This window comes from Rousettus aegyptiacus, unplaced genomic scaffold, assembly GCF_014176215.1.
Source record: "Rousettus aegyptiacus isolate mRouAeg1 unplaced genomic scaffold, mRouAeg1.p scaffold_m13_p_18, whole genome shotgun sequence".
Taxonomy (NCBI): Eukaryota; Metazoa; Chordata; class Mammalia; order Chiroptera; family Pteropodidae; genus Rousettus; species Rousettus aegyptiacus.
In genome coordinates, this window is record NW_023416293.1 from 17820968 (window position 1) to 17842563 (window position 21596).

At 41.7% G+C, this 21596-nt stretch overlaps 2 protein-coding genes and 3 pseudogenes across 7 annotated transcripts in view; 3 read left to right on the forward strand and 2 right to left on the reverse strand.

Annotated features, from left to right (window-relative positions):
• Positions 1 to 218: 218 nt before the first annotated feature.
• Positions 219 to 8757, forward strand: GGPS1 (geranylgeranyl diphosphate synthase 1). 4 transcript variants are annotated; one of them, XM_016163388.2, is made up of 5 exons: positions 220 to 426; positions 827 to 1040; positions 2059 to 2151; positions 4254 to 4324; positions 4564 to 8757. In XM_016163388.2, exons 3-5 carry the CDS (start codon positions 2082 to 2084, stop codon positions 5323 to 5325), a joined length of 903 nt encoding a protein of 300 aa, XP_016018874.1. In that variant the 5' UTR covers positions 220 to 426; positions 827 to 1040; positions 2059 to 2081; the 3' UTR covers positions 5326 to 8757. The 4 variants fall into 4 exon arrangements, with proteins under 4 accessions (XP_016018875.1, XP_016018874.1, XP_036091500.1 ...); XM_036235607.1 differs by having other exon boundaries at positions 923 to 1040; XM_016163389.2 differs by lacking the exon at positions 827 to 1040 and having other exon boundaries at positions 219 to 501.
• Positions 3668 to 3785, reverse strand: LOC118613440 (annotated as a pseudogene).
• Positions 8758 to 10397: 1640 nt separating the features above from the next.
• LOC118613526 lies at positions 10398 to 10516 on the forward strand (annotated as a pseudogene).
• A 4025-nt stretch (positions 10517 to 14541) lies between these two features.
• On the reverse strand, positions 14542 to 14660 carry LOC118613403 (annotated as a pseudogene).
• A 2427-nt stretch (positions 14661 to 17087) lies between these two features.
• TBCE (tubulin folding cofactor E) overlaps positions 17088 to 21596 on the forward strand; it is a 54838-nt gene continuing 50329 nt past the window's right edge. For 2 of the 3 annotated variants that reach the window (XM_036235603.1, XM_016163406.2), the window contains exon 1: positions 17088 to 17176. The gene's annotated coding sequence lies outside the window, so the exon portion shown is untranslated. Of the gene's footprint in view, positions 17177 to 17210; positions 17556 to 21596 lie in introns of those variants that run through there. The other variant, XM_036235604.1, reaches the window with a different exon arrangement.

Sequence of the window (21596 nt, forward strand, 5' to 3'; positions counted from 1 at the left end):
TTATTGGCCCCCAGCATACAAACAACGACGCCATTTTCCCACCAGTTCTATGGAAACAGAAAGTTACGCCTCAAAGCTTTTCGGGAAATGTAGTCCAGCCTGAGGGACCAGCGCGCGAGCCCTTGCAGGTGAGAACTGCAAGACCCTCAATGCCCCGCGCCTGCGTGAGACGGAAGGGGGGAGTGGGCGGGGCACAAAGCAGAGGGGAGGCGGCAACGACGCCTGCGCAGTGTGACCAGGATGGCGCATTTTCGTGCGTCGAGTTATGCGGTGTCGCCGGCGGCTGAGGAGGGCGGAGAGTTCTGGGATGAAGTAGTGGGAGGGATTCATGTAGGCAGCGAGAGGGAACTATAAAGAAGGAAGTTGATGCTGAGTACTACGACTCCCGGACCGGCGGCGCGAAAGCTGTGATCTCATCGTTGAACCGTGAGCGGCTGTGGTGGTGGCTGGGGAAACCCGGATGGGGAGGAGGGCGGGACCCGGAGGAAAGAAAGAAGGAGGGTGAGGACCCGGATGCTGAACCGGATTGTGTACGAATTTTCCGTCCCCTCTCTGGAAGAGAGGGGCAGGGAGGTGGGGGACTGAGCGGGGCGGAAGGGGGAGTCTGAGCCGAGAGGAAGCGGGAGCCTCGTGGACCCTGCGGCTCTGCCGGCAGAGACGACACTGGAGGCTCACTGCCTAGCCGCTGTTGAAAATCGGCCCCGGGGTTGTTTAAATGCCCTGCCCGCATCTCTCAGGCGGTTTTCTCCAGACCCGTCATCTCCCGCAGTTTGAGTCGAAGGGTAAACTGCGCTTCACAGCTGCGCTTATATTTATATGTCTCTAGTTAGTCGCCGAAACCAGACCGTTCCCTTGATATTTTCACCTAACACGTTAGAAGGCACTTTCCGTTTTTCGGTCGGTTCTTCATGTTTTTATTGAGATCCTACCACGTGGAAGAATTGGTACGGCTCCTGCCTTAGTAGACCTCCAAGCCTAGTGAGACAGACGGATATTTATTATAAAGTGGACACGCAAACGCGTATGAAATTACAACAGCGGTGAGTGCTACAAAGGATCTACATGGTGATAGAATTAGAGGTAGGGAATTTGGCTTAGGAAGCTAAGGGAAGGCTTTCCCGAGCAAGTGAGGATCGACCCGAGAGTTGAAGGATTCGCAGGAGCTAAGGAAACAGCCTTACAGACAGAATAACGTGGTGGGAAGCCTTGTGTCAAAAGGGAACTTTTAAAGTATGGGGAGGGGGTAGGACGCAAAATCTCACAGACTTTGTTAAGGGATTATTTTTAATAACAATTACATTCAAGTTAATGCATGTCTTATATAAGAATCTCTAAAATGGGTTGATTATAGAAAAAATATAGGAGAGAAGTGTTCCCTTAAATTTTAAATATGTAAAACATGCTAATTTGTCTTAATAGATATAGAAAAAAGTACATTTACTAATTTATGTAATCAGATATATGAGTATCTAATTCTGTGAATTTAACATTGATTTGATGTCAATGATTTAAGCCTTTTATGGTTGAATAAATAGGAAAGGCTTAATATAAGTTTTGTAACTTAAAATCCAGGTGAATACTTTGACCAGTCACTTGATGAAACTTTCCTTTTTTTAATGAGATATAATTTACATATCATATAGTTCACTCATTGAAAGTATACAATTTGACAGATTTTAGTATACTGACAGGGTTTGCAACCGTCATCACGATCTAATTTTAGAACATTTTGGTGCCTCCAAAAAGAAACTCCATACTCATTAGCAGTCACTCCCCATTCTCCCTACCCCAACCCTAGGCAATCATTAATCTACTTTCTATCTCTATAGATTTGTCTCTACTGAACATCTTATATAAATGGAATCATTCAACATATGGTCTTTCGTGACTGGCTTCTTGGCATCATGTTTTCAAGATTTCATACATGTAGAATTTTCTTTAAAAATGAAACAAAGTCTACCCTTACAAAAACATCTTGAGACACAAATTTCTTTGCGGTTTGACACTCAAAGATAATTTCGTTAATGAAAACATATTTCTGTTTCTCTTTTTTAACAGATCAGCTTTGAAACTCAAACACAATGGAGAAGACTCAAGAAGCAGCCCAAAGAATTCTTTTAGAACCCTACAAGTACTTACTTCAATTACCAGGTAGTACTTCAGTAACTAGACATGTATAGGGTCATTTTTAGAGTATTGGTCATGCAAACGTTAGCATGCAGAGGGTTAGACTTTCCAACTCTTGAGACTAGTCCCTGTTAGAAACTATTTGGGGACTTAGAAGTATCGAGCCGGACCTTAGAATCTAGTTAGAGGGAAAAAAGATTAGAACTGCAGTACCTGTAAGTTAAGCCGTTGTCTGTTTTCTACATACATTTTCTATTTAAGGTGATAACCTATAAGAAAAATGATAAATAGAACTTCATAGTTCTCTCTCCTTAAAAGGAAAAATTTTGAGATACCCTTTAAAAAATATACCATTATGTAACATACTTGAAAAATAAAAACACTGAAAACACATGAGCGCTGTGTTCTTTACAGATGCCACACGTGCCTGTTTCCTGCTGCATCCCTGCCAGGGAAGTCTGTGCCAATTTGTGCAGCAACGAAAAGATTCACCTTCCACGTTCACGTTTGCTACTGTGAACGCACACACTGCAGTTCTTAGGCTCCTAGGTCTTCCAGTGAGAAATATGACACTTTCTTCCACACTCTACCAATCTGTTGCTGCACCGCTTTGTAACCCTTTGGCAAACCCTGGCTGGAACTGGGCTGCCATAAAACACGCCAGTTATCAGTACCGACAAGGGTCTGAAGAGTGTCTCCTGTTCCAGAGACTCTGCCACTCTGCAAAGCAGAGACTGCCTATCATTACATTTAAACCATAATGGTTACCCACAAACATATCGTTGCATCCATGACAAAATATAATCTCAAAGGATTTTCCTAAATAGGAAATTGCATTATCCATAATAAACCTATTTTTCAATGTTACTAAAATGATTTAAAGGTGGACCAGACCATTTATTCTGTTATAAAGTTACTCTTGCTAATAAAAGGTCATAATCATAAATAATTATTGGTATTAGAATTTTCTGAAATGAATGAAGTAGAATGACTTTGATTTATGTTTGCTTTTTTGCCCCAGTGCAGGCCCCCAGGCCTTTGCAGTGGGAGGTGGAGGGTGGAGTTGGGAGTGGAGAAGATGGGCTACAGAGAGTTGATAATGCTAAGATCTTTAAAAGGAAATAGTAATTGTTTTACTTTTGAGGGATCTCTGCGACTAGTGCCTTTTGGAAACGATTTGAGGGCTTAAAAATATCAAGCCAGACCCTAGAATCTGGTCAGAGGAAAAAAATATTAAAACTGCAGTACTTTTAAGTTAAGCCATTGTTTGTTTTCTATATACATTCTGAAGTAGAAGGAAAATGTGGCTCAACCTGGATTATCTGTGTTCTTTGTCTCTTAAACTTGTTTGCTACGGCAGTATGGGTCACTTCACACAGTTTTGCATTGTCAGTATGGCCCAGTTTGTATATTCATTTGTTTGGGTGATTGGTATAAAGAAAACATAAATAGGACTTAAAATACTGTTTTTATTTACTGAAACCTAACATTAGGATGATACTATGCATGCAGGAAGCGTATAGAACATTTTTTTTTTTAACACCTACAGCACTTGGTCTTCTTACGTGGTCTCCCATCCAAGTATAACCAGGCCCAACCCTGCTTGGTTTCCAAGATCAGACAGGATCGGGCTTTTTCAGGGTGGCATGGCAGTAGGCAGTGGTGGATAATTTTAAGAGGTAATTCAATAGCAAAGTACATTTCATTAAAAATACCCAGTGTTCTCTGAATATGTTCTCTGAAATGGACAGTGCTAATTAACTGCTGCTAACTAGACTGGCTTCCTTTTCCAAAAAGGAATGAATTAGATCAGAATTTCTAAAACTTCCATTCCATTCCAAAATTGTTGATACAAGTTAAAATTAAAATAGTGGGCTTGCTACTGGGCCAGTGCAATCTTTAGAATGTCTCTTGCCTGCCCTAATTTTGAGGTTGTAGGTTGTAGAATGTGAATTTTGACAGAAGGGGCCAGTTGGGGCTCAGCAGTAGAAGACAGGGTCTGCAGCGGTTATTGGATTGATGGCGCTGGATTGATCAAGTCTGATCCATTTTAGGGGAAGTTTCTGAATGTGTTTTTTTATAATTAAGAAATTAATTTATTGTCAAATTTTATTCTTTAATTGCAGGTAAACAAGTGAGAACCAAACTTTCACAGGCATTTAATCATTGGCTAAAAGTTCCAGAAGACAAGCTACAGGTATTTAGGCTGTTATAACCTTGTTCTTAACCCCAAGAAATTAATGTGTCACGTAAAAATGCTCCTAGCTCTTAATTCCATTTAATGCTCATGCAATATACTATTTATATTGGAGTTGCTAAAGTTTTAAAAACTTAGAAACCTGAGAACCCTTGTAATCTATTACTATAATTAGATATTTTTAAGCTGTTTTGGATAGTTCAAATGTGAAAAAAAATTTTCAATTGCCTTTTTGTTAGATTATCATTGAAGTGACTGAAATGTTGCATAATGCCAGTTTACTCATCGATGATATTGAAGACAACTCAAAACTCCGACGTGGCTTTCCAGTGGCACACAGCATCTATGGAATTCCATCTGTTATCAATTCTGCCAATTACATATATTTTCTTGGCCTAGAGAAAGTCTTAACCCTTGATCAGCCAGACGCAGTAAAGATTTTTACCCGCCAGCTTTTGGTGCTCCATCAGGGACAATGCCTAGATATTTATTGGAGGGATAACTACATTTGTCCCACCGAAGAGGAATATAAAGCTATGGTGCTGCAGAAGACAGGCGGACTCTTTGGATTAGCAGTGGGTCTCATGCAGTTGTTCTCTGATTACAGAAATGACTTAAAGCCACTACTTGATACACTCGGGCTCTTTTTCCAAATTAGAGATGATTATGCTAATCTACACTCAAAAGAATATAGTGAAAACAAAAGCTTTTGTGAAGATCTCACAGAGGGGAAGTTCTCGTTCCCTACTATTCATGCTATTCGGTCGAGGCCAGAGAGCACCCAGGTGCAGAATATCTTGCGCCAGAGAACCGAAAACATAGATGTTAAAAAATACTGTGTATATTACCTCGAGAATGTAGGTTCTTTCGAATACACTCGAAATACTCTTAAAGAGCTTGAATCTAAAGCCTATAAACAAATTGATGCACTTGGTGGAAACCCTGAGCTAATAGCTCTAATAAAGCACTTAAGTAAAATGTTCAAAACAGAGAATGAATAATACATTAAGTCATTCTTGATTAGGCCTGATAGCTTATTTTAGTCGATTTGGGGAGGGGTGGGGGGGCACGGGTATCTTTTAGTTATCTTTTTAAAAATTTGGTCCTAGACATTTGTCTCAAAACTGAATGACTAGGGGTGATGTAGGTGAGGTGGTCGCAGTTCAGAACCACTCCGTACACATGATCATCATCAAACAGTCAAAAGGAGCTGCATTTAATTCGGCCTCATTTGAATGTCAGAATGTGCCCTGTTGGTTCCTTGTGGCCTACTCTGCCATGAACATTCCTGTCGAAAAAGAGACTTCAGCTTCCAGGAAGTTTTATCCAGATTCTTCCTAACTGAAACACGAGCAGCTCCCAGTTCATCTACCCCAGCTCCAAGCCAGGCACGACTTCAGGCCAGTTTCTGTTCGCGAGCTAGCTTGAAGACCACGGAGCCTCCTTCCGAAATGTTGCTGCAGCGAATGTCTCCTCCCCAGAAACGCCCTTGCCGAGGTCCTCCGTGAGTGGGTTGACAGTGACAGGAAGTAAGCATGCGCGCCCTTTTTCTTGCCGCCTTCCTTTTCCCCTTTCTTCCTACCAGGCAAATTCTGCTCCTTAACCAAGGAGTCTCCTTTACATACTGGCCTCAATTCTTCCTTTTTTCTTCCTAATGTAACTGGTGCCCCCAAACTGATTAGTATCTGAACATAGCAGTGTCTTTCCATTTAGGAAAAGTACATGGAAAAGTATTTTAAGAAGGAGCCTTAAAACCTTTTTATATTTTCCCATCAGTAGTAGTAAGAATTATAAAAGCTGTTGGCTCACTTCAAGTAGAAAGCAAGGGGAAGTGTTGTTTTTCCTTCCCAGGCCCACGGCCCTCCCCCAAGGCAGTTGGTACTTGAATGGGAAGGGAAGTAGGCATCTTTAATCTCCACCATTAAAGGGAAGAAAAGTGTGAACCCGAGAGCTGGTGCCTGGAGGCTCGCTCTCAGGCACTAACTAATTAGCTTTTTGGGGGCCTTAACCCTCACCATCCCTTTTGTGTAATTTCTAGCACCAACCCCCTTACCTCCCCCGCCAGCCTTCTGTGGGTAGGAAAAAAATCCTGAATCCTGTGTTGGAAGTGTTACTGCCATCGCAAAATGAAAGTTTATATTTCCCAGAAACATTGTGTTTTCCTTGATTGGTTCCTGTAGGATGTTATCTGAGATCTAGTACCAGTTCTTGCCTGAGAATTACTCAGCAAAGTACTCACCCTGAACCTTTTTGAAAAGTCGGATATGCCTTTACTAATTTTTAAGATAATTTGAATCTTCCATTTAATTGACGCAAGAGTATTTGTGCTACATTATGGGAATTTGAATTTTGTGCTTATGACCCCATAACTTAAAAAAGAAAAAAAAGCTTAATGATTACTCAAAAAGATCTAATACTAACTATGTAGACAAAATATTACTTTAAGATAAACACTGCTTAAGTAGATATTCCTTATCTAATGAATTTAAGTTCAGCCTGGTGCTATTCATGATTCGTCATTTTTATTTTGCTTTTAAAGGTCAATGACAAATGCTGAACATTGAATTGGGGACTTATAAAGGATCATTTTATCTACTGAATAATCAAAGATCCATTCCTTTCACTTGAACTATAGTCACAGTTAATACAGAAGAAAAACAGAATATAATGAGTAGTTTAATGTAGGAATCCCCAACAACCCCCCTTCCCCGGGTCCTTACCAGGTCAGTGGCCTGTTAGGAACTGGGCCACAGGGCAGGAGGTGAGCAGCAGGCAAAAGAGAGCAACGTCACCTGTGTTTGCAGATGCCGTCCAGCTCTAGCATCACTGCCTCAGCTCCACCTCAGATCATCAGGCATTAGATTCTCACAGGAGCACCAGTCCCTGGTGCCAACAAGGTTGGGGACCACTTGGTATTAACATACCTACTTAGTTTAAGTACAATCATTTTTCTGCATAAAGGAATATCCTGTGGTAACCCAAGTAAGAATTGGATTTTGTCGTTCTGAAGACATGGAATTTTAAAACATTTATTTTCACAGTTTCTAGTCTGTGAAGCTTAATAAAAAAGATTTTATTTGCAAAAATCAAAAGAACAAAGTCCGGTTGTGTTGCCATAAAATACTTTCTGACGTCAGCAAGACTGAATCATCTCTGCACCACTCTGTCAACGGCCTAACTCAGCTTCCCTTCCTGCTAACCTGTGCCCTGTATCCTTCACTTCAGGGAGCCTTTCAAGAACCTTCTCAGATCATTGTCTTCTCTGAGCTCTCTCATCCTGCCACTTCCCAGTCTTGGATGAATCCAGCCAAACACATTCTTTGTTCCTCCCATGTTGCTGAGTGCTGCTGGGAAATATTTTCGAAACTGTTGTTGTAGCCATTGCAAGTTAATGTGTTACAGCCTCACTAGCCCTTTTAATTCTGATGGAGATTAAAAATTGGTCGGTCTAAAGTCTTCCACTGCTTCTCCACTCTTCTCCCAGGAAATGTCAACTCTCCGGAACGTCCTCCCCTCTAGGTCTGTCTTCAAATAGTCTGCCTTGTCCTGCTCTAGGCCAAACAAGCTCTCCTGTTGTTGGTTTTCCTTCCCTCTGTCTCTTGGGGACTAATTTCATCCCCTACTTCATATCTTCAGGATTTGTCCGTCGCGTCTTTATATCAGTGTACAGAGGGAAAGGAAACGTACATTTATAAAGTACCTATTTGGTACCAGATGTTTTCTGTTTTTCCTTTAAGCATTTAATGAGCAGAGCCAGGACTTGGAATACGAGACGAAGCACTTTGCTCTTACACAGTCGGCCTCCCATTCTGTATACACACTGAAATGTGTTTAAAACTCTGGAAAGCACAGGCCTATTGTAATAAGTTTCCTTTCTATAATTTCTCCCACTCCAGTCTACCCACACACCAACCCAGTTGTCTTTCCAAAGCACAGATCTGATTGTCATTCTCATGTTTTAAATTTTCTTTGCATCCCCAATTAGGCCACCTGTAAATTCCTTGGCTTACTGTATAAAGTTTTCCAAAATCAGGGCCCCAGCCTACCTTGACTAGCCATGTTTCCTAACGCTTTACTCTCACACACCTTATGTTCTGCCAGGATAGAATGCTCATCACTGCCGAGACAGTCTGCTTTCGTATTTATTACTTGAGTGCCTGTGTGCTAGATCCTTTACTAGGCTTTGGAACTGTAAGAGTGATAGATACTATCCCTTAACCGAATGTGCTTTTTCTATAATAGAGACCGGCGAGTAAATAGCCAATTATTAAACAGTATCCTGAGTGCTGGAACCAGTGCCCCTAATTACTTGTTTACTTGTCTGCCTCTTCCATGGGTTTGGAAAATCATTAAGGACAAGAACTGACTTATTCAGCCTGATATTCCCAGTAGCACTTAAATATTTATGAATGAATAAATTTACTTGAAACTAATCCACCTCTCAAAGGTTTCATTTAATATATAATGCGAAAAGATCATAAACTTCACGTTAGCTTTTATGTTAATGTGGTTCTTCTAGCTCTACTTCTTTAACGATTCTTATTCAACTTTCTCTTCCATTCTGAAAGCGTTCTTAGACTGTTCCCCCTCCCAGTTCTGTCCAAAGACTGACTTTCTCAGATTGTTCCTGTATCTATAGCTGCCTATTCACCCGAGTTTCCTGTTGTCACCTTGACATAATGTAATTAAAACCAACGTGCACCTTCCCTCCTACCCCTCTACCAACCCAAGCAGTGGTAAGAAACCGCTCCTCCCCGGCCTTGCCTACCACCAACCTCGCTGTTTCAGCGATCCAGGAGTGTGGGAGTTTTACCCCTGCCTCCTGTATCTATCCAGTCCTCCCAGGTCATACAGTTTGTCCTTTGAGCTCTCTCTTTCCTGTCCCCTAGTTTCCATTTTCCCTTTGCATTGAGAACAGGCTTTACTGCTGTACAATGAGGAGCTGTTACTTCGTGGCCGAGATACAGAAAAAGACTCATGATGATGGCCACCAAAACAGTGGAAATTCACGGATAATACAATTGTCATTTGGCTCTGCAACTTCCACCACTTCCAGTTGGCAAACTACAGACTTCCTGTGGTATTTCATTAATCATGGAATAATGCAATCTCACATTTTATGTGATTAGATACATTGGACCTTATAAGTAGTATAGCATAATTTTACTGTATTCTGTACTGGTTGTTAAAAATATATAATAGTGCAATAAGCAATAACATTAGTAATGTAAAATTTAATAACCCATTAGTTCAAGTTAATTGTGTAGAATGTTTCATGACCATTGCTTAATGGGCATCTTTTCATAAAGATCCTGGAAATACTGGCACCAATAACTCACGGACATTCTTTATAAAGCACTCTGTGCTTTAGGAGGATGGCCATTTTATCATCTTCGAATTACTTTTGTTACTGTAAGTAAAAAAATATCCGAATGTCTGAGAATTGGTATAATGAGCAGTGGAAGCTATGGACCCAGCGGGGGGGACAGGGCTGATGGTAGCCTGGGAAGGTGGGTTTAGTTCCTACCCAAACTTGCAGTCACTGAATAGAGATTGCAAAATGGGAATAAACATTTGAAAAATAAAAAATATAAAGATTTTTAGCTTTAATAAATGATTTTCCAGCGTGTTAATATAAGAAAAACGATGTATTAAAGCTGTCAGATAAAGTCAATTAACTATAAAAAATCAGACATGTAAAACTAAAGGAAACTGAAAATAAAACAATGATATGCCCTTTGAAACAAAACAGCAATTCCAAGAGACTAATAGATTTTTTAGTAAGTTTTATGAAAATGCTTTTGTGGTTTGATAACAGTGAAATAACAATTTGTTAAGTTTGTTAAATGTATGTAATCCTAAACTTGGCCAGTTTTGGTCCACAAAACTCTGGATCGATAAATATTAAATTACTGCATTCACTATGTGACTTAGCACTAAAGGTATTAAATGTCTAATTTTAGACAGTATTACAAGGCTTAGAAAAAAATTAAATATAGTTGCTGATAGTTTAGAGAAAACCAAGAGAGGATTCAGCACCATGAAGAAGGTCATTAATGTTAAGAGAAATTCTGTCTACATCCATGCCACCCTGAACAAGCTCGATCCCTTCTGATCTCAGAAGCTAAGCAGGTTCGGGCCTGGTTAGTACTTGGATGGGAGACCACCTAGGAAGACCAGGTGCTGTAGGCATAAAAAATTAAAAAATAATAATAATAAGGGATTGTAAGCTGACAAGGTCCTTGCAGTCTGTGAGGTCAACCGAGGGTTGCCTCGCCTAAAAAATAAATATTAAGAGAAATTCTCAATTTATTGAGACCAAAATCACCCTATGGCTATCAATTTAATGAGGAAGTTGATGGAAGAATTTATTGGAGTTCACTCTGTTATATCATGGCTCAGACAGGAATATCATTTAGCTAGTGATTGCTGCAAGAAACAAAAGATCAGTGACTTCCTCCTGGCTTGGAACACCATCAAAGCATGTATGGATAATTAGTGTCCTCTAACTTGTATTCCTGAAATCCTGTCTCTTCTTCAGCCCAGGTTGCACACAGTTACCAAATTAACCTTAATTACATGCTTTCATTGTATGCCTCTGTTCAAAAATAATTTCCTTGTAGGACAAATACTTGATCTTCACCATCAGAGCTATCTGTAATCTGCTTCCCATTTTATCTCCTAGTATCCCTTTTCTTCACTTGAGACTGCCTATTTCATTCTCACCTGAACACATTTTCCAGCTTTCATGCCTGTACTAATATACTTGTTTCTAAAATGTTCCCCTGCCACCCATTAAATCTGCTCTAGGTTGGATTAACTTGCTGAAGACATTGTTTCCAAATCAGAATGTCTTTATAATAACAATGGTAATGTGTAACTAGAAGAAACAAACCATACCTTCCTCCTGAATAGAAAATGAGTAAGAGAATGGCCTTTAAATAAGTATTTAGTAGAGACCTTTAAAAGCAAAGCTTAAATATGGTCTTTAGTTAACTAAGGTAATATCCATTAAAAGGCATATGACTGACTCAGTAAAGGGTCTTTTTGTTATTACCAACAGAAGAATTGTTCTCTGATAGCGAGATGCTGGCTGTATTGTAAGGCCGCTGGAAAACATTTAATGGGGTTTTGTAACTGTGTCTCCAACTTGAAAAATGTACTATTCGTCTCTTTTAAAAGAAAAACAATTATCCTGGACTTCCACTGTCAACCTAGGTTATTTTTGTTACAATGTTACTTATATATGTAAAATAAAACAAGGCATGAGCCCCTGTAGGGGACACCTTTTGTTGTTTATTGGCTGTTTCCCCGTCCTAATTCTTCCTAATAACATGCCTATTTCAATTTGGTGATTTACCTCTTCCCAGTTTTATGCAGCCAAGGAGAGTACCCCTCCTTCCCAAACAGAAGCCCAAGGGTGGCAGGAAGTCGCTCATCCTTCCTCCCACTGCCCAGCTGTCAAAGGGAGATTCTTGAGTGAAGAAAACTGTTTGAGTCCACTGTCTGGTAGCAGACTGGCCTAATGGCTAAACACTACTTGCTGCTGTGGTTCTTTTCTGGTTCTTGTTCTGTCTTGGTTCTTTCTCCTGAACCTGAACCTGGTCCCCCTCTGAGAAGCAGGCGTAGCAAGAGAGACTTGCACTGTACACATTTATTTTGATTTTTGAAGCATGTGTTTATTCAAATATTGAAGAAAAGCAACAATAAACAAGCACAAAATAAAGCACCAGTAAACAACGTGGCCTAGCCAAGTTGACATAAAATTAACCTTCACAACCCAGCATGCCCATAGGAAAAGCTGCATGTCATAAGGTGCCACAAATGCCACTGTGAAGCTCACGGTGTAAGGCTGACTCCGCCTTGTGATGGAGCTGGAAGGACAGATCTGGAAGATTGTAAAATGTTACGAGGGAATTAATATTTTTTTTTAATTTAGTTTCAAGTATACAGTACATTGGTTAGACATCTGTATAGTTTATGAAATGATCCCAATCGCTCCCTCCCTCCCCGACCCTCCACCGAGCCAACGTACTACTGCTGACTGCATTCCCTATGCCGGGCTCCCCATCCCTGTGACCATCCGTCAGCTACTAATCTGTACTTCTTTAACCCTTCACCCCTTTCTCCCAGCCCCCTAAACCAACCTCCCCTCTGCCCATTACCAAATTGTCCACTATATTTGTGAGTCTGTTTATTAGTTTGTTCTTTTTATTCCTTAGATTCTGCCTATAAGCGAAATCATATAGTGTTTATCTTTGTCTGACTTAAATACCTTCTAGGTCCATCGAAGCAATATCTTTTTCCATCTCCTTTCTTTTCATACGTAGGGATCTTGTTTTCTTATCCTTTCAGCCACTCTATCTTTTGGTTGGAGCACTTAATTCTTTTCCATTAAAGTACTTATTGATAGGAATGTAGTTATTACCATTCATTATTCCTGTTTTTGAGACATGTTTTTTTCTTAAGTCCCTTCAACATTTCCTGTGATACCGGCTTGGTGATGATAAATTCCTTTAGCTTATTTTTGTAGGGAAACTCTTTATCTGTCCTTCAACTCTAAATGATAGCTTTGCTCGATAAAGTATTTTTGGTTGTAGATCCTGGATCTTCATCCTGTGGAATAGTTTTTGCCAAGCCTTTCTGTCCTGCATAGTTTCTTTTGAGAAATCAGCTGCCAGTCTTATGGATATTCCTCATAAGTAATGATCTGTTTTTCTCTTGCTCTTTTTAATATTCTTTCTTTGTATTTAAACTTTAACATTTTAATTATGATGTGTCTTGGTGTGGGTCTCTTTGGATCCCTGAATTTTGGAATTCTCTGAGCTTCCTGGGGTTTTATGTCCATTTTCTTATGAGGTTAAGGAAGTTTTCCATCATTATTTCTTCAAACAGCTGTTCAACATCTTGATTTTCTTTTGTTACACCGATCAGATGGATATTTGGAATCTTAATAGTGTCCCATATCCTCCTTAAATTATTTTTATAGTCTTGGCATCTCATCTCTTGCCATTCTGAGTGTGCTTCCTTGGCTTTCCCATCCTCTAGATAGGGCATTTGATCTTTTATTCACTTTGTTTATTCCATTTAATATACTTCTCATCTCAGATAATGTGTTCTTCATTTCTGACTATTCCTTTTTATAATTGCCATTGCTATTTTTATTTTTTTTATCTCTCTGCCGAATTTATCTACACTTCCCAAACATTCATTGAGCTTCGTTATAACCAGTGTTTTGAACTCTGCATCTGTTAGATTGTTTGACTCCATTATATCTGGATCACTGTTCTGTTCTCTCATGTGGTTTCTGCTGCTTTGTTTTCCCGTTTTGGCTGCCTTTCCGTGTCTGTTTCTATGTGCTAAGCAAAGCTCCCAGTTTCCCCATCTTATTAGTATGAATTTATGCAGTAGGTGTTCAGCTGCAGGCCAAATTTAGCCCCAGCCTCTGCCCCTACAGGACCACCTGTTAAGATTCAGTTAGCAATCCACAGAGGCTGTGTTTGTAGTTGCCTCAAGAGGCCACACCTGAAACTGAGACCAGCTTCCTCCAGTGTGAGTCTAGGCGCTGCTCAGCAAGGAGCCCCTGACTAGCTGAGGACACACCTGGATGTGGCTTGGGTGGGGCCCGAGTTGGGGGAGGTGGGATTTCAGGGAATCCTCTGGGCAGAGCGACCTCTGTCACCCAGTTTGATGATGTTACAGCTGTGTCTGCCCACTAGGGGGGAGGAGGGCTCAACAGGGAACAGTGGCAATTCTGTATAGAGCAAGCCTTACCTCGACCCTCACTCTGACAACTCAGTGTCCCCCGTAAGTCTCTGGTGCCCCCCGCACGCAGCCGAACTGGCACTGGTGCTCAGAGCGAGCAGGTGCGTCACCGAGACTCCGCCTGCGGGCGCAGCCCCTTGAAGAGTCATGCGCGCCTGCCGCAGGCTCCATCCCCCTCGGCTGCTGGGGACCTGGCGGCCCCGCGTCCTCGCCCCGTCCTACCTTCTGCTGGTGCAGGATGATTTCTTGGCTTTCTCCCTATTTTTATGGCTTGTTCATCAAGATCCTGGGTGACTTTTCCTGGTTACTGCTCCTTGTTTCCATCACAACTTTGATTTGGTCGCAGGAGGGATGAACAGAGCTTCTGTCATCTACACCATTTTTTCTTCCTTCATTACTTTTTTCTTAAGTGGAGATTTATTTGTTTGTTTGTTTGTTTATTTACTTATTTGCGCCTACAGCACCTGGTCTTCCTAGGTGGTCTCCCATCCAAATACTTACCAGGCCTGACCCTGCTTAGCTTCTGAGATCAGACGGGATGGGGTGTGTTCAGGGTGGCGTGGCCATAGACAATTGCTTTTTTTTAATACAAACCTTTTTTGAATGTCCTCGTGAACAATTATCATAGCCTCAACTCCCACAATGTACAGTTAGACACTATGAAATCAAATAAACCCTCTGAAATTGTATTGGCTTAACTCTGAGCTTACTCTTTTTTTAAGTTACTCTACCTTACCGAAGGGCTTCTCTACTAAAATAAGTGTCACGGTCCCAATAACAAAAGTCAAGGAAGCAGACGTGGTCATTGAGAGAGTGTAGCACAGGAAGAGCGGAAGGCAAGGCCTGGTGCCAGCGAGGGAGCAAGCAAAGGAATGAGAAACCCAGGAAGGAAGAAGACCCCGGGTCACTCAAAAGAGAGAATCTTAATTTGTGACCCATGGACTCCTTTGGGGTCCATTAGTGGCCTTCAAAGGATTAACTAACTCCCTGCAAGAATATGCAAAATTTGCATGTATGCGAATAGCTTTCAAAAGATTTCCAAAGTGATTTGTATCTCCCTGTCCAAAGGGGGGGGGGGAATGTTCATTGACTATGGCAATTGAAAGATCTCTTAACAGTTATTTAGCTTTGTCTCTCAACTTCCTTTCTACTTTAACTCGGCTGTTTGGCTTCTGAGTCCAGCACTCTACCAAAACTGTTGTTGTCAAGGACACTGACATTTATCTTAAAAAACCTAGTGAGTCTATTTTATCTTGATTTCTGGCCTTTCTACTTTAAGTTGGTACCTTCTTAATCATAGCACCATCAATTTCTTTTATTGCATCTAGTGTAATCTGAAATTATGTATCATCTGTCTCATATGTTTAGGATATAAATATGTCTAGGACTGGAACATTGCATCCCTTTTTCACTGCTATATCGCCAGTGCCTAAAAATAGTATTTGGTGCAGAGCTGGCACTTACTAAATATTTACTTAATGCACGATGAGACTCAAAGTGGATTGCATTGCAAATATTCAGTATTTTAAGTTTGAGCTTTTTCTGCAATGGTTTAAATAAGATTTTTCTAACAAAGGGGGATAATTAACCTTATCAACCTATGTCGTAGAGAAATCAAGGGACATGAGACCTTGGTGATTTGGTCACTGGTGACATTCGAGAAGGTGATTGAAGAATTGGAGGGAATAGAGGAGCCAGCAGGCCAAGCTGCAAAGGATTACAGTGAGCGGGAGTTGAGGAACGAGACAGGCTGTACAGACCTCTTTTAAGGAAAATTTGAGCAGAGAAAGCACGTCACAGAGATGAACACGGTTGAAGCAGGATCAACATGAAGAGAAAATACAAGGCAGGGAGGGATCATCCTTTCACTCTAGGCAAAACCGGGCAAGTGTTGTCATGACTTAGTGGAGAGAAGAAAGTATTGTACAAAGAAAAGAAAGGCTGCTCTGAATTTGGTGGATGCCAATAATTTTCAAAAACTGGTCCCTCTCTGTCAAAAAGTAACCTAAAAATTTTTAAGTTAAAAAGCCCACAGTTCCTTTCAGGTCACAGATTCATCTTAGTAAATAATTTATCTTTATTCTGCTTAAGTTTTTTTTTTTCTAAGATGGGACTAAAGGTGTCTCCAACCTTCATTCATGCAGGCTTGGCAAAAATCAACAGTGACGAGAGACAAACCTGTAGTCTAACAAAGTTAGGTTTATTAACTTGCTGGAACAAGGGAGGCCACACACCAGAGGAACTGGAGAGTCTTTAAAAAATGCCGGGTGGTGGGGGGAATGCCAGATAACGCGTAGAACTTGGAGGAGTGACGGTAAGGAGAGTTCAGACCTGAGCTGTGAAGCAGGCTCCACAAAGTTAACCACAAAGTTAAAGTAAATGTGAGATGCTACATCTGAAAACCTCGTATTTGAAGCTCTACACCTGGACTGGAAGAGCGTCAGAATGAACCACATGACTCAGCCCCTCCGGGGGGAGTGGACCTGACAGACCCCACTGCTAGACGTTTACTTATGCGTCATCTCATTTGATCCTAACAAATCAGAAGTATTCACATGAGACTGTCACTTACAAATTGATATAACTACGGAGTTTGCTTTTTCCATTATTGCTCTTCTCACTCTGCCTTATGTTTTAGCCGGTTAAGTTGTTTCCCCCCGTTTTTGAGGCGTCAACACTACTCTTCCCTGTGATCACCAACCACATGCTTTCTACGCGGTAGACTCAGTAAACACGGAGCTGAATTTCCCGCAGGGCTTTGTAACGCGCTTCCGTGATAACAAGTGAACGGGAACGTGAGCGTTCCTCGGGCCGTTCTGTCCCCTAGGCTCGGGGCGACGCTCCGGCAGCACAGGGCCGGGCGAGAGGTCGGGTCTGCGTAGGCCGGGTCTGCCTAGGCCGACCGAACCGCCGGCTACCAAAACCCGCTGGCCCCGGAGTCTAAGCTCCGGCGGCCGTCGCTCAGGCCTGCGGAGGCGGGACTTCCGGTCTTCCTAAAGCAGCTTTTCCGGCCAGGGCCGGAAGCTCCGTTGCGGGACGGCGCGTACGAGCGGCCGCCGCCCCGACCACCCGGCTGGCAGCGGGCAGGTGAGCGCCGGAGGGGCTGGGAGCCGAGGGGCGAGCGTTCCCGGCTGCCCGCGGCAGGTGGCCGCCCTGCTGTGCTCTCGGTTTTTCCTAGAAATTCCTTAGAAACTTGCCAGGTGGCCAGAGCCGGGCGTTGCGTGCTCCCTGCGGCTCTGTCGGGACCCAGGCGCGCGGGCGGGCTCGTGTCTGGGTGCCGCGTGCGGGGTCCCTGGCCGGGCGCAGCAGGGTGGGCAGCGCCGCCCTGCGCTTCCCAAGACGCCGTACTTGCTTGTCACTTTGGAAGAGATGGTGTTGCTTACAGGCGACCAGTGACTCGGTGTCACCTTAGAGAAACAGACCTGTCCTTCCTAATCATATAACGCTGGTGATGAAGGAGAACTAAGTGAGTGGAGAATATTTAAAATTTTTACGTGGTGCTGACTACCAACTGGTACTGCCCTAAGTTGTGGGAGAATCCCCAGTGAGGTTGTGACACCCTTTTCCCCAAAGAAACGACGGTCCCACTGGGAAGACGGTTCACCAGTGCCAAACTGTTAGGGAAGGACAGTTGTTGGAGGTTGAGAGAGCAGATTCCTCTTTTGTCTGACGTTAATTAATACAGCCATGGCTGCTGTCATTTGATAACCTCTCAACTTTTTTCATCTTTTTAGTTTTAGCCTTTCTGTGTGCTTTCATAAACAGCGTACCTCTGGGGACTTTTTTTTTTTTTTTAATAAGTCGACGGTCCCTGCCTTTGGATGGGCAGGTTTATTGTACATAGTCATTGTCACTAGCGAGGTACTTGCTCAGGCCAGAACCTCTGGAGTCATCCTTGACTCAGCTCTTGCGCAGCACACATCATGATCTATCAGCGGATCCTATGGGCGCCACTTCCAAAATCTGGCCAGACTCCCAAACCCTTCTCAGCACTTTAACTTGTCCAAGCTACAGTCATCTTGCCTGGAAGACCGCAGTACCACCTGTCCCGTCTTCTTTTTCGAAATTTTCTTCAGGCTGCATCAGAGCATCTAGAATGATTCTAAAATATATATATCAGATTACCTTCCTCCTTTCAAAAAATCCTCCACGGGCTATCCATTTCACTCGGGGAAGAAGCCAGAGTTTGTAGAGTGGCCCCTAAGATCCTGTATGACGCCATCCTGCTTTACCTGTGATCTCATTCTCCCATTTGCTCTACTCTGTGGCCTCCTGTAGCACATTCTAGCCTCAGGATATTTGCACTTTGCCTGGAATGCCTTTCCCCTGTGTGTCCACATGGTTCAGTCATTTAAACTCCCTCTTGGTTTTTTGAATATTTTCAATGAGACCTTCCTGGATGTACCTTTCCTTACATCGTCATTGCACTGGTCTATGTACTTTTATTATCATATGGCATGCCATATGATTTGTTCATTTATTTGGTTTATTATGTTCGCCCCACTAGGATAGAAGCTTCATAAAAGCAGGCATTTTTCTATTTTGTTTACTGCTAATCCCTAGTGCCTAAAACAGCATCTGGCTTTTAGTACACTCTTCATAATTAATGCATTTGGACTTTTTCTGCATCTTATACTTTGTACTTTGTTTGCCTTTTTAATAAATCTTTTTTCTTGCCTTTTTTTAACATTGAAGTTTTGTTTTCACTTTTTCCCTTCCCATTCGGAAGATATATTAACCTATATACTCTATTTCTGCTGTTATAGTGGTTAACTTTTGAATTTTAATTTTACTGTGCATACTTAATTGACTCCAATTCAGTCTTCATAGACTCTTAACACTGCAGAAAACGTTGTTTTTGTGTTTAAGTTACTGAGTTTAAACAAGCTTCCTGGATCATCTCAATACATAATTATTTTTGTGAAATGTAGATGTTCAACAATAAAGCTAGTAGTTGTTAGTGTTTTCTGGTGGTTTTGATCTTTTTTCTTTTTGGTTTATTGAAGTCAATTTATACATTTTAGTAGAATATTTTTCGTATACTTAGCACTTCAAAGTTTATTTTTTTTAAAGTTTGTGATACTTTCCCTGCCTTAGCATTTTGTGGAGAAGTTTGCAAGAGAGTCAAATGAAAACAATATGCTAGACATATTAAGTGCGAAGTGAACCCAGCAAGCAGGGGTGACCAGGAAAGGGGAACACCTGTTTGCCAGTTATCTGGAGTTGCTGCAATGACTTTATAGAGAAGTGATTTGGAAGATTTGGTAGTATTCAAAAGTGTATAGTGAAAGGGCAAAGCTTATTTATCAATTTTATTAGTTTTCTTGCATATAGTTTTGTCATAAAAATTGTGGATTTGGTGTAGATTTAAGTCATTGGTCTTTGAGAGGAGAAGACATGCCTACAGCATCTTTGGAAATGACTAAAGCTTTTTGGAGGAGCTACTTGAAATGATGTGACATAAGTTAGTATGTGAGGGCAGAGGAGCTGTGGTCACAGCTTGGTCACAGGCTGTGACATCAGGCATGAAGTACATGAAAGGACAGCAAGACTTTCTGCTCAGTGAAATAAACCAGTCCCTAAAAGACAAATACTGTAGGATTGCACTCGAGAGATCTAGAGTCGTCAAGTTCGTAGAAACAGAAGGTAGGGCTGGAAAGGGAGGGATATGGGGCGTTCTTTAAGGAGTAGTTTCCGTTTTGCAAGCTGAGAAAAGGTTTTGGTGATTGATTGCACAACAGTGTGAATATAATGCACTTAACTGTGCACCTAAAAAAATGATTAGGTGACTAATTTTGTGTATTTCAGCACAAATGCATTTTTTAGACAGGACAGCAGATGGGTTTTGTTTAAAATTGGGCTAAATACTTGGAACTTGTTACATTTTCAGTAGTAATTTAAAAACAGATGACATTTCTGCCCTTGAATATTTAAAGATATTCCCATGTTCAGTCTCCCAGCTTGAACTCCCAATTAGTGAAACCCTCTTACATTTCCCTACTTTTTTCGCCCTAAATTTCTTGGATTTCCCTGGAAAGTTTGTCCTCTTACTCTCTACTGCCCATTTAGAGCAGCTTAACGGGGTCGTGGGCCCTCACTCTGTCTACCTGGCTCTCCTGTCAATGAATTTGATCCTCGCATTTCTAATTTTCAGTCTTAGTGTTGTACTGTTAATCATCTCTCCCAGTTAGACTGTAGGCTCCACGTAAGCATGTCTTTTCCTTCCTTATATTCTCTGTGGCAGAAAGGCGGAGGACTCTAAGGACTCACAGCTCGTTAGTGCCTGAGCCAGGGTCACTACCAAGGGCTCCTACATGTCAGTTAAGTGCATTTCCCATTGAGGGTGAATTTCCTACTTACGGGTGTCAGTGTGTGAATGATATGTCCGACCACATACCACTTATTTTGGTACAATCTCGAACACACATTCGGGAAAGATTTGGGAAAGTACATTTAACAAGATAATAGAACTCACACTGAAAAGTCTTTTCCCAAAAATAATCATAAAGTGCCAGTGTTTTCACCCGTCACCATGCGTCAGATGTCTGTTAGAGCTCTTGGCCACAGAAGTCAGGAAGCGGCGACACGATGGAATCCGGACTGTGAGCAGCAGGCCGCTGTGATTTGCTGTGGTAACGATCAGCCTCCGTTGTTCTTCTGAACTCGTAATAGATCTCTTTGGATTTATGGAATATTTCCCCCTTATCTAAACATAGCATCTAGCATGGTCTTAATCAAGGTCTTTATGATCTTAACGTCGACATTTGCTGACTGTTTGCGGTGAGCATCAGTGCATGTAATAGCATTAATTCTCACAACAGCCCTGTGAGGTAGGTCCTAATATCTACATTTTACAGATGAGGAAACTGAGATGTCCCGTAAGTGGCATGTAGTAAGAGAGGTAGAATTTCTATCCAGCAGACTGGCTGCCTATAATGTCCATATAACAGAGAGGAACAAATATGATCTAAATTCTTATGTATTTTTCAGCATTCCATTGCAGGAGAAAGAAACCCAGCTCAAACGAATGTAAGCAGAAAAAGGAATCTAGTGGTTTATTTAACTGATTTAATGAAGGCTTTGGTATGGCTGAATTGACTCTGCTTTTCTGTTTGGCTTTATTTGCAGATAGATTTTTTTCTATGTAGTGGCAGAGGTGTCCCCTAGCTATTCCAGGTTTATGTGGTCCTTTTGTTTTACAGTTTCAGGAAGGAAAGAGATGAATCCTCTCTTTAAGGACTAATGTCATTTCCTAAAATATTGGCTCTGCTTGGGTTACGATTTTCACACATGGGCCAGTTGCTGGGTGCAAGGAAATGGAGGTGAAGGGTCATCAGAGTGGCTCTCCTGGGCCATTTGTCCACTTCTCTCGTGGGTGAATGGCAGTCCACCAGGCAGAGAAAATGCGCTTCCCTAAAAGGGAGATGCTGGGCTAAAAGAGATGGGAGGTGAGAACCGTTTCGGTGGCATAGATGGACCTCTTGCTCTGTTTAGGGGCCTTTCAAAT